This window comes from Belonocnema kinseyi, chromosome 5, assembly GCF_010883055.1.
Source record: "Belonocnema kinseyi isolate 2016_QV_RU_SX_M_011 chromosome 5, B_treatae_v1, whole genome shotgun sequence".
NCBI classification, from domain to species: Eukaryota; Metazoa; Arthropoda; class Insecta; order Hymenoptera; family Cynipidae; genus Belonocnema; species Belonocnema kinseyi.
Genome location: NC_046661.1, coordinates 63,138,652 through 63,151,794, shown reverse-complemented (window position 1 = coordinate 63,151,794; position 13,143 = coordinate 63,138,652). Strand labels below are relative to the sequence as shown.

Sequence of the window (13,143 nt, the reverse complement as noted above, 5' to 3'; positions counted from 1 at the left end):
TTGGAAATGTTGCTTTCAGAATGCGTCTTTGAGACACGCCCTGGTACGTAGAGGTCTCAAATGTCAAGATGTCTGATAAGACTTATATCTACAAGCTCAGGGTCCTCAGGAACGCCAATAATCTTTCCATTCTTCAGATAAATTTTTGCACATTTTTCCCATGCAAAGTCCATACCAATCTCTCCTGTGTACTGATTGACGATATTTAAAGCACTGTGAAGTTTGCTTTTACTAGAAGCATAGATCTCTAGGTCATCCATACAGAATATATGAGTGACGTTATGCTCGCGATGATTAGTGTCGCCACAGAGGTTTATGTGTGTGTGAAATGACCTCTTTTTATAATAGGAAAAACGGAATATATGAGACGAGTGCACGTAAGACAAACGAGGAACGGCGACGTCTTCATTAAGGTGGTTATTGAAGCAGTGGGAACGACGATGAGTGAAGAAGAGGTCGAGGATGCACTGAAGAGACACTTTAGGTAGCAACGGACTGGTTCTACGGTATTTGGTAGGCGGTAAGATCAGTTGAGTTCAGTACGTAAGACTTTCGTGAGCATTCTTATCTCGTCTACAGAAGGCAAGAAAAAACTACTTCTACTACCCGGTGGCTTTAAATCAGGCCACAGGTTACGAAAAGTGTGCCTTTACAGAATTTCTCTCTCTGCTTCGGTTACATAACTAAACGGGCAGTCGGGGAGAATGGTCCAGAGATTATTTCAAAGGAAAAAGCCCCGAGTGAAGGCGTGACAAACGTTATAAACGTGACGAAGGCGTGATGAGAGATGCATGGCACCAGGGAGTGGCGTTCTACACAGCATCTCTAGGATACCAGTTCGCTTTTTAGAGTATTGGAACCTAACCCCTGCATGCGGAGCCTACGGGGGTGGACAAAGAAGCAAGTCGGAAGCCTGATTTGTGTAAGATTATTTTAAATAATTTATCAAAAAACAAATGGAGGCGTTCAAAGATATTGAATAAGTCATAAATAAAATACAGAACTTCTGTAAGACGAAAAAAAATATGTTCCTCCAAAGTAGCGATGGAGTAGTTCAGGAGAAGTTCGTGCTATCCTGCATGAAATCATGTACAGGCTGGATGGGGATATGCTGCAATAACCTTGAAATCTGCATGGGTGATGCCTGTAGAACGAGATAAAAGTTTCCGTTTATATGCCACGAGCGTCAAAGCGCTCTTCGCGCTCGTCCGTATCGTAAATTCTTTTACTTTTTCCCCGAGAGACCCGGCCCAAAGTTTTATTTTCCCACTAAGGAGCAGATGTTCAATGAGATTCAGGACCATTAAACGGAACAAATAGTCAAACAACAGTGTTATTCCGTTCGGTATTATGCATTGCTGTGCACTAGCGAAGATTCTTTTGATGTCGACCGGTTGCAAACGTCAACGATCTCCTCGGTGTACAGGCATAGAAGTTACATTATCATATATTGCCACTCTCTTACTTAATCTTTTGTTAAATTTTGTATTGAAGTATTTGCGTGTGTTTGTCTAAATTTGGCCGTCTTTGGTTATTAGAGTTATTTTTTCAAGTAAAAATGCTAATATAAAATAAAATTAAATAATTATATATCTAAAGAATACTCACAGGTTGCAACCACTTCACTAAAACGTCTATCACGTTCTGGTCTGGTAGCGGAAGAGGACTTGGAGCCTTTTTAATAGCCGTGACTAAATTATCAGCTGCATTCAAAACAGAATTCTTCCATTCGCTATTAACTTCACTCCCATCAGCACATACTCCTAGAAATAAAAATAATTACAGCTTCATAAACAACCGGTATAATAGACAAACGGTTTAAAACCGGCAGTTTGGCGGCGTCCCAGCCACAGCGGGGGATCAACAAAGAACCGCGCAACATTGTTGTTTTTGAATTTTTGTATTATTTTGTTGTTGCGTATGCACCATTACCGGTTATCCCACAGGTTGGAATACTCTGGATATCGCAGAGCTAATTATTTACTTTACCTGGGTACTAATATCATAAATCAAAAAAATATATTAAACGTATGTCAAATTTAAATTAAAACTCCCATTCCTTAATAAAAAGAATACAATTGAAAAAAAAGAGAAGGAATTAGAGGAGAAAAAGATAAAAGTTCGGCTCAAAATACACTATGAAAGCTAACTGATTTTTTTGAAAGAAAAATAATTACAGTCTTAAGAGCTCAAGTACCCATGAAATGGAATATCAAGCTGAAAATTGGTGAGATTAAATAAAAGGCACTAAAGAACTTTTGTACGGTGCTGAATTTCAACAGTTTAAAAGAAAAAAATAAGTTTTTCTGTAATCATAAAAATGATGTCAAAAAATGTCGGTATGGTAGGAATCGGGTAAGTACAGCCATAAAAGTAAATATTTTTAAAAAGCATAAAAGCACAATTTTATGTTACACGGTTCTTCAGTTTTGCATCGACATTCTAGAGACATGTATCGTACCTGAAATAATATCGTCCATTTGCAATAAAGCTGCCTCTAACATCTTGCTGGCTTCGAATGAGCTATGGTTCAGTAACGTCGATTCACTTGCTTCTGGTTTATTATCGTTTAATTCATTCTTGCCCATTACGAGTATCTAAAACTAAATAAGGTTAAGTTAATAATACTAGGGACATATGGCAGTAAGTGATGGCTCATACGCAGCTACCTAAGTCCTATAGAACTACCCTCTCTCCAAATATTTAACATGACTTAATATATTCCTATATAGGGTGCCTGCGAGTTATACTTATTGTTTCAGGGGCTGGTAGAATAATAAAAAAAAAGAAGTCGAAAATCCCCAAAAACTGTTTTGGTCCGATACGTATTTTGGGACTCACAGAGCTTTGAAATTGTATGCAGGTGAGCCGCTTTAGTGGAAGTGTGCGTGCATCGAGACTAGCGGTTGTCAGCACCACTTCCCCTCTAGATTCAAGTGTACAGTTGTACAAATGTCATCTGGACACGTGCACAGTTGCATACAAATTACAGAAAGTGTAACTAATTTTAATTTATTAAATTTATTAATCAATTAATAACAGTTTGAACTTGTCAAACGAGCTTAGATTTCGTTTTTTGTAAACCTTGCAACTCGTGAACTTCGCACTAGAGGGGAATTAGTGCTGACAACTGCTAGTCTCCATTCACGCATACTGTCATAACAGCGGCTAACCTAAATACAATTTCGAAGCTCTAAAAGTCCCAAAATACGTATCGGAGCCAAAAAGTTTATGGGAATTTTCGACATCACGCTTATGTTACCCTCGGGCGAACAGATATGCCTGAGTCCTGAGATATTATCCATGCAGGTAAACAAATGTCGGAAATTCTCTATGACAGAGGATTTTTATTAAAAGGACAGTGTTTTATTTCCGGAATTGTGAAGGTACGGGGTCTGAAAGTGTATTGTAAAATCAGAAGAAATTTTAGAGTCAGATATAATACGGTCATCGAAGTGCGCGGTGGCCAACGGTTGTGGTAGGATCTTGAGTTTTTCCTACTGTAGCATTTAAGTCTAAATCGGAGGGTGAAAAATCAGGACCATCAAGGAACACCCTGTCAAGAATACCTTTATAGGTAGAGAGAGAATATACCAATATACCAATATAACAAAAAATGGACCATCATTTAGGACATATACTAGAGTTTTTGACATTTTTTTTAGTTTTTGACATGTAGAGATATATGAAAATTTTTGCTTTTTTTAAATTAGATTTTCATTCGGAAAATTTTTGATAGCATAATATTACCAGTAAAACATGTTCGACGGTTTCTAATGTTGTATAAAATATTAAAAAATCTTAAAATGTTTAAAATGCAAAGAAAATAACTATGACAATACACAAGGAAAACAATTGAAAACCAGAATCGTTGACGTTTTACTTTCTATTTGGAAATTTGGAAAGATGGAACATTTTTGCGAGCATCAATTTCTTCTTGAAGGTAAGATTCATCTAAATCAAGAAGCCGACTTCTTTATCTTTGTGTTTTATGTTTCGAATTACAAGAATCTCAACTTCAATGTTGCTTGTTTTCACAGTCATTCAACACACTGTGATGTTGCGGATTTGCCGAAGATCACAAAAATAAAGTTATCTAAGAAAAATTTAGTAAAATACGCTTAGTTTGCATTAAGAGTAAATTCGGCACTCTTTATTGTTATTTTTTTTCTAGATTTAGGATTTATTTGGCTATGTTTCTTTTTTTTATTCCTAAAATCGTTATGAGAGCTTTTGAATTTTGCGGTCTTGAGTGGTGAATCTTGAAGGTCTCCACGATCTCACATTGCGTCATCGACTACGGTCTGTCATCACCTTCACCTTAGCGAGGATTCTTCTGTCTTGTGACCTTCAGCGTATTCTCTTCTGACTTTCTCCTCCTCAATTTTTGTATCTGCTCTCTCTTTGGCCGACTGAGATCCACAAAATGTTTCTGTTGAAAATGGACCAAGGAGATTACCAGGTTAATTATGGATAAACTAGGTAATTTCGCCACCTTTTATATTTTATGTTATTTCCGACTGTTGATGCCGTCTATCTTATCTATTGTTTTGGGAGTCATGGAGTCCAAAATCACATCTGCCGTTCGAAGCATGGATTTCCGTTCTTCAAATCTCGCACAGGAATGCAGTTGGCCACCCTGCTAGCCTCGACTTCCCAAGGACTATACCGCTTCTCGAGAATAAGGAAAGAATAGGACTAATTATTTTACGTTTGATAAAATAATTTAAAGAAAATTATTTTAGTTTTGGACAGGTAAATGAATGCAGTTATTCAGTTTGTGGCTAATACCAGTGGCAGCGTGTTTATATCAAGATCTTATTGAGATGACGCGTTTCGGTACAGATCTGTACCCTTTTCAAATCGTAGTTGCATTTCTTAACAAAAGTTTGTTGGAGCTGGTTTTGGAAACTGAAGATAGTTGGAAGTATTTTATAAATAACAGTGTTATTTATAAATACATATTAAAATAATATAGTTTTTAAGAAGAATTTTGTTTGTTTGTAAATATAAATTGGAGTAACTCTATAACCACTAAAAAATTCTGAAAGTTTTTTGAAATGTATGACATTTCTGTAGATAAGATTTGTATTTGTGTCAAAAGTAATTGTAGATCATTATAAGAAGGTATTGTTTATAATCTCAGGAGTAAATTCTGGATTATTTTAAGTTGTTTAGTTATATTTGAAGAAAGTAATTAGAGGCAGACAAGTAACAAGTATGGGTTGAAATTTGATATAATATATAAAATATTAAAAAATTGTATAAAATATAATTTGAACCCATAAGTGTCACTTGTCTGTCTCTAATTACTTTCTTAAAATGTAACTAAACAACTTAAAATAATCCAGGATTTACTCCTGAGATTATAAAGAATACCTTCTCATAATGATCTACAATTATTTTTAACACAAATACAAACATAATCTACAGAAATGTCATAAATTTCAAAAAAAGTTCAGAATTTTTTAGTGGTTATAGAGTTACTCCAATTTATATTTACAAACAAAAACTCTTCTTAAAAACTATATTATTTTAAAATGTATTTATAAATAACACTGTTATTTATCAAATACGTTCAACTATCTTCAGTTCGAAAACCAGCTCCAACAAACTTTTGTTAAGAAATGCAACTACGATTTGATAAGGGTACAGATCTGTACCGAAACGCGTCATCTCAATAAGATCTTGAAATAAATACACTGCCACTGGTATTAACCACAAACTGAGTAATTGCTAATCATTTTACGATTGTGTTTTGTGCTTTGTATATTAGGAGTCTGTAAATTATTTCTAACGGAGTGCCGAGTCGAAAATCATGTGCCTCACTCTTTTATTTGAATTAAACCCCATAAATATGACAGAATGTATTCCCCTAAAATTGTACTAGCAGAGATCATTTCCCCTTTCCCCTATTGATAATTTAAACTGTAAATTGCTTTTTCTTTTGTATCTTGAAATATTTCGATGTACTATCAGTTTTACGTTATTCTCCTAAAATTGTACTAGCAGAGATCACTTGCCCTTTTCCCTATCGATGATTGAAACTCTAAAATAGCTTTTTTTTGTATCTTGAAATATTTCATTGTGCTATCAGTTTTCCGATGTTCCTCTAAAATTGTACTAGCAGAGATTATTTTCCCCTTTCCGTATACGTACTTAATCTTGCCTAAAAATACGTCCTAAAAAGTAAGCCTTTCCCCTTTAGAATTATATTACATTCGACCCTCCCCCTAATTCCATGTAATTATTATTGTAATTCTGAGGGCTATTTTTCTTTTTGAATTGATTGTTGCTTTGTGATTTGCGTAATCTAAGTATTATAGAGACTATCGAATGGTAGAATCTTCATTGAAGCCACGGTTCATATTGTTATAAATGTACACCTAAGTCCTTGGAAAATAATTATAAGAAATCAACCTTAATTATTATTTCGAAATCGAGTTTTGCCAATTCAATGAAACCCGACTCCTCTACCTGTGTCCGTTATTGTGAAATTTTACAGAGTAGGAATTGTGGGGTTTGAAATTAAGAATTCCATATTACTGACCTGTGAAGGGCCACGTTTTGAGTTATTTTGTGCTTTTCTATACATTTTGGGTTATCTTGCTTTTTGAAGTGTACGGTATTTTTCTTGAATCTGTCCCGAGAAAGGACTAGCGCTCGGCTTAAGGTGGATTTTTTTTAAAGTTATTATTTAGTAAAGGGCAGGTTGTGTGTTATAAAAATGATGAATTTTTTATAGCCCAGGTATTCGTTTCTACGGCATTCCAGTACATCATACACACGAAGTACGTGATGAACTGTCTTCTCACAAAAACCTCACTTTGACAGCGAGGGTTGTCTCCAATTATCATGTTGGTCAAGTGATTTTTCAGTCGGCAGTGTCCATTAAGGATCTCTAACACGACATTCATCTGCCTTCTTTCAATGTTCAAGAATTTATTAGTCCTCTTAGTACATATACCAAATATTAAATTCATAGAATGCACCATTTTTTGGATCCTTTTAATATATCGCATAATTCTCTGAGAGTCATTTACCAATGGCTTCTTTCCCCGATGCGTAAGAGATATGGCAGTAAGATTCAGGGTCTATGAAGTAATTAAAAATAATTTTATTTTAATATTTCAAAGTGGTAAGTGGATAGTTTTTAATATATTAACCTATAAAAATATTTTAATCTTTAATTATTAATAATAAATAAAAGATCGAATTTTTTAATATTTCAAATAAGCGCGCGAACGGCAGCCAATGAAGCGCTTTATGCATTGCAGGCGCAGTAGTGCAAAGTACCCATGTTGGGAGCACTGATCTGATCATACTGACCGAGTTTTTACCGGCAGCCTTAAGAAGATTTTAAAGGAAAATCCAGGCTAGTGTGGAAGTAAACTCTGCAGGTGTAAGAGCCATAAGTGCTGATTGACTATTAGAACAAATTTAAATGGATTGGCCTTCATAAGCCCGGTTACAAATTTGCTCCAGGTAAGCCTGAATGGCTATTCCTAAGAAGTCTTCAGAGCCATATGTGTACCAAACATGACCTTCTGGTTTAAATAATTCTTCCTTTCTCCCTTCATTATAGCATTATTCTCTTTTAGGGAAGATGACCTTCAAGGGTTTCATGAATAATAATTTGCTTAACGTAACTTCAGTTTCTATTTGCGAGAATATTATCCTCGCATAACATGCGCTTACTGCTGTCGCAAACTTCCTTACGACAAGGTGCAACGGTGGGATATCCAGAATGACCTCACGAGCTGCTGTTGGGGTTATTTTTATAGGATTAGTTATTGCCAAGCAGAAACCCCTTTGGAGACTTTTCAGTTGTTTTATAGCACTGATTAGATCAGTCCTTTGTAACCAAATAGTTTATGCATATGCTGTTATCAGCCTGATTATCTTTGTATATAACCTGAAAATAATCCTGGGTCATTAGCACCATGTTTTCCTTACTGCTCATCTACAGGCTTAAACAGATATATTAGCTTTCTTTACCGTAGAAATAAAGATTTCTAAAGCCAGAAAGCTTCCTTCTTCTGGTAAAATACATGAGTTTCGTCTTGTCCGGGTTAACGGACAAACAACGGTTCTTTGCACTCTTTTTATAATGTGCTAAGCGCTGTCTGTATGAGTTCCAAGAAGGTGCCCTCATGATATATGTTAACAAATAATGGGAATTAGGGTTAGTAAGTTCCTTCTTGCGAGCATGAGTTTAGTATTTTTAATAAAAAAGAAAATGGCGAACCGCGCTTAGTAGTAGACTATCGCTCTTTGAACAAACAGAAAGAACACTTTCCGCTTCCCAATATAGATAAACAGTTTGTCGAAACTCAGAAATTGTAATTTATTTATAAAATTAGATTTACTAATGGGATATCACCGGGTGAGCGGAAGAACGTAGTTTCTGATTTTTGTTTCAAGAGACGTCATATCTTGCTCACGGTTCCAATAGAATCTATTGGCACCGTTAGCGAGATGCGACGTCTCTAGAAATATAAATCAGACACTAGGATCTTCCACTCACCTATCGATATATGCAAGTCCCCTTGACTAAAAAGGTATGAGTAGACTGTATAATAACTACAGATGATACCGGAGAATTCACTCGCAAGGTGTTTTGACTGATAAATGCACCTTTCTATTTTTCCAAATTAATGGAACGCGTTTTGGGTCCATTTACGAAAGATAAGGCCTAGTTTTAATTAGACACTATTATGATTCTTGGAAAGGATCGGCAATCCTTGCGCGATCGCACAACTGGAAGCGAGTAAGTAGGAAATAAGCGACAATCTTAGATCAAAATAGCACTGGAGATAAGCAGAGACGAGTGGCTGTCAGAGATTTTCCAAATATTCTTGATTGAAATTAAAACAAATTTTGAATATTCTTCATTTCACATAGTACTTTCAGTAAAAAGGTCATTGTGCGCAGTTTCTATTTTAGTAAACCGTGCTTTTATCGTGAATATTGAAATCGATAAAAGTTACGCTTCTTATGGATGGAACTAAGACATAAATTGTATATTATTTTTTGAAAGGGCCGTAATGAGGTCATCAAAAGTGATATTTTTTAAACATCGTAAATCGATGTAATTTTATGCTCTGATTGAGAAAGTAGAGAAAAAAAATAACCGAAAGTAATTTTTTCATTATGTGAAATTTAAAATGCAACCACGTCACTAACATATCTTTGCTTATTATTTTTTGACAAACTTATATGCCACAAAAGATCTAGAGTTAACATTCGGTTTGTGATTACTATATGGCGTCTTCATTGCGTTGGCAAGTTCTTTCTGTAGGATCGCAATGAACCACGCTGTTCAGACATCCTAACATTACTAACTGTGCGTCCCGATGTACGCAGATACTCAACGGGATATCTAATTTCTTCAAGTGGCGCAGCACACAGTTTTCAAGAGCCATTCCTGTTAAAGATAATTCTTTCAGCGACTCTACATCAGAGAAATTCCATGTCAAATGATCTGAGGAATTTAACCTATTGTCATTTATTTTAATAAAAACTCTAGCATGCATTCTCTTAACAGTTGAAAGAAAATTCCAAAAATTATTTTTGATAAATTAAAAAAACCTAGGAGACATTCAAAATTGAAAATTTTTATCCTTTTAGACTTTAATAACTTTGGTTATTTTAATGTTATGAAGCTGATTTTTTCAATTATTCATAGTAAGACGCAAGTTTTACGAAATATCTTTTAAAAAAAAAATGAAAAACTTTTTGATATTTTAAAACACTTTTTTGAAGTAAATTAAAAAAAAAAAAACTTTTGATTTTTTCCCCAACGTCCGAGATTCTGAACATTGAAGTTCATGCATGTGAGTATAAAATGTTCGTCTATTGTTAACATGGTTTTTCATATTCTGTGTTTCGTCTCGGCGTATGTTTTTAATTATTTCTCTAAAACGTAGAGAAACCTCATTTTTATATTGACAGGGCTTTTAGAGAACATTGTAAGCTGCCGAAATAAAATGTCAAGAATATCAAAAATGGATTATTTTCAAACATTAAGTTTAAAAATCTGTTTTGATATCGCCAAGTTGTTTGTGGTTTTCAAAAATTATTGTAGGTGTTTTTTGTCAACGCCTAAAAGAACGGATATTTGAATTTTCATCGAAATTATCAACAATAAATGAAATTTTTCAAATGTTTTGATATGTCGTTGCTCATCAACAACTACATCTCTACATCATGTTCTTTCCTAAATCTTCCACGGTTCAAGTCTTGAAAGACCTCAAAAAGCCCCAAAAATCCTCTACGATCTTTATTCCGCCATGCCCGGTAAGAAGGCTTGCATTCAAAGGTATTAAAATGTCAATACCTAGGAATGCCGTGTCTATCCTTGTAGCGAGGAAGTTTTATATAGAAGAAAAATGATTTCTGAAAAGTTTGAGATAGATTAATTAAAAAATGGCGAAAATATATATTTTGTAATATACTATCGCCTTAACGATTACACAAAGGAAGCCCAACTGCTAGTACGCTTCTTGCCGGAGCTCAGGGTTATCAGTGCAATCGTTACGGCTTCGCATGCTATTTTACAAAAGTACGAATTTCCGTTAGTATTCAATGAATCTATCTAAGACTTTGAATAAATCTTCTTTCGCTGTTTCGGATTAGAGTCGAACACAATGATGATCACGCAAGTGGTTAGGTAAACATAAGATAACAAATATTTAAAAATGAAACATAATTAACTTTAATTTCGCTTAAATAGAGATACACATGTGTGAGTATTAGGATCTCGCGCCGAGTGCCAGGAAAAGCGTTGAGTTAAGCGCTCGTTTGTCCTTCTGCAAATTCTTTAATAGTGGGAACCGGGAAATCAGAACGTAAACCCAGAATTTATACGGTGATACGGAAATCCGGAAGATTCACTTATATATAACTGAACAGGACTTCAAATAAAAAGTATGTTGATAAAAGTATTTGAACCAAGTATTTTGCCTTTAATTGTTCATGAATAAATTTATGCAATAAATATTAATTATAGATCATGTCGAAAAAAAACATAACATGAAAATTATTAATAATACAAAGTTTGCATAAATTTGTACTTCTTTACTAACAAAATTTGTTCATCAAAAACAATCAGCCACGCATCCAGTCAAACCCTTCAAAACTCTAGTTTTTACTTTGAACTAAAGAATCTCTTGAAGGAATTAGTTCAGATTAAAAGTTCAAAAATAAAAAATAAATAAAAACCTTAAAAATTGTAATGTTCGTACGAGTGGCTAGAATTTTGTAGATTAGAATTTTGAAAATTTAATAAATTAGTTGTGGGGTGGGATTTGGCTAAATAGGGAAAGCAAGGTTAGGTTGGAAAGGGAGCGTGGTAGCTTTGTGTTCTGAAGTTAGGGCCTTCATCACGGACAAGGGTGGTTCTCGTAGTGCTGGGGGTTGTTAGGGGAGAGAAAGGGCGTGTTCAGGGGCTGTGAGGGTTGGAATAGAACAAAAAAAGGGTAAATTTGGGGTGGTCCGCGACAGTGGCGGGGAGAAAATTTTCAACAGGCGACGACGGCCAGCTGTGCGTGGCACTATGTCGAATGGCTCGTCAGGGAGAGAGAAAAAGTGGAACAAAGGAAGCGATAAGGCGAGGGAGAGAACGTCTAGCGCAAGTGAGAGGAGGATCGCTTAAGGAGGAAGAGACGGCAAAGATAGTCCGGAGAAAAGCGAGATAAAGGGGAGAAAGGAGAATAAAGTGGCGGTTGTGGAATTGGAAAGCTGAGAAAAAAAGTTAGGGGTAATTCGAAACAAAAATAGGATAACCGACAAGAAGGTTTTCATCAATTAAGAATTGACCAGGAAGGAAAGGGATGTGCAGAGAATGCTAAAAGGCAGGGCTAGGAGGGAGAGTAGTGAAGGAAGAGCGGTAAAGGTAGGGTATCGGAAAATAAAAATAGTTAAGAAAATGCGGGTATGGGACGAAGAGAAGGAGGTGGTGAAGGAAGTATAGGGGAATTTGTTTCGTGGGAAATAGGGGGTCGGATCAAAGCACGGTAGAAGATTGTTAAATGTGCCGTACTGGAACGTAGCAGGAGTAAAGAAGAAAGATGAGGATTTCTGGACGTATATTCAGGAACTTGATATGGTGGTCTAGTGGGGTAATTAGAACAGGGGTTAGGGATAGATTACAAAGAAGAAGTTCATGGAGAGGGGGAGGGCGTGCAAATGAAGGCAGTAAAGATAAGAAGGGTAACGTATACGTTTGTGACAGTACACAATAAGGATGGGATGGAAAGGATTAAAGAAAGGATGGAAGACTTACAGAAGATATATAGAGAAGGGTATGGTGGTATAAGGGGAGGGAATTTAATGCGAGAAATCCCTTTAAATTCGAGAAATCGCTTTATTACGAGAAATCCCCTTCCCGTGTCTGTACCGAATTTCGAAAAGAAAACGAAGAATAAGATGATAAATAAAGAAAGGGAGATTCGAAGAGACTGGGTGGCGGATAGATACTGGGCGGTGGCGAATGGTACGGTGACAGGGGACGAAAAGGGAGAATGCACGTATGTGAGTAATATGAGGATATCGGTGATAGACTGCACTGTAAAAAAATCTTTGGTGATATTTACAATAAGCTAGTAATTAAACGTGCAGTTTATTTTCAAATTACAATATATGACCTTATTAATTTACGATACTACAGACTTATTTGCAATCTAATGTGATTTCACTTCAGGTGACAATGTGAAAAGAAAATGAAGGTTGTTCTATTTGCAGTCGACTGTGAAATTACTACATACGATGATGGAAATTATTCGATCGACGTGGGACATAGTAAATTTACGTAGGGTGATAAACTTGCTTGGACGTTAAGTATACGAAAGTCTATGTAAATTTTGACGATGTGTGCTTTTCTATAGTTAGGGAGTAATTCCGCACGGGTGAACGCCGCAGAATTATTTGCAGGATGTTAATTTGGATCATTTGGATCTAGCGAGTGCAAGTCCTGCCAATCGATGAGTTACGAGACGCCCGAACGACCTTTTGCCATTTGTTGCGCATTTCGTTTGTTGTTTTGTACGTCATATGGACTTCATCCTTTTTTTGGATATTAAACAACGTAGAAATTTCGAAAGAGTTATTATATAAAAAATTCTAGTATATATAATATACAAC

At 35.6% G+C, this 13,143-nt stretch overlaps 1 protein-coding gene across 9 annotated transcripts in view; it reads right to left on the bottom strand.

The window, feature by feature from the left end:
- LOC117172410 (liprin-beta-1) overlaps positions 1-13,143 on the bottom strand; it is a 145,052-nt gene that overhangs the window by 124,694 nt on the left and 7,215 nt on the right. For 4 of the 9 annotated variants that reach the window (XM_033360310.1, XM_033360313.1, XM_033360307.1 and 1 more), the window contains exons 2-3: positions 2,462-2,597; positions 1,609-1,763 (exon numbers count right to left, since the gene is read on the bottom strand). In XM_033360310.1, the coding sequence (XP_033216201.1) occupies positions 1,609-1,763; positions 2,462-2,588 (282 nt within the window). In that variant the 5' untranslated portion in view covers positions 2,589-2,597. Of the gene's footprint in view, positions 1-1,608; positions 1,764-2,461; positions 2,604-4,320; positions 4,339-6,550; positions 6,633-13,143 lie in introns of those variants that run through there. The other 5 variants (XM_033360309.1, XM_033360312.1, XM_033360311.1 and 2 more) reach the window with 3 other exon arrangements.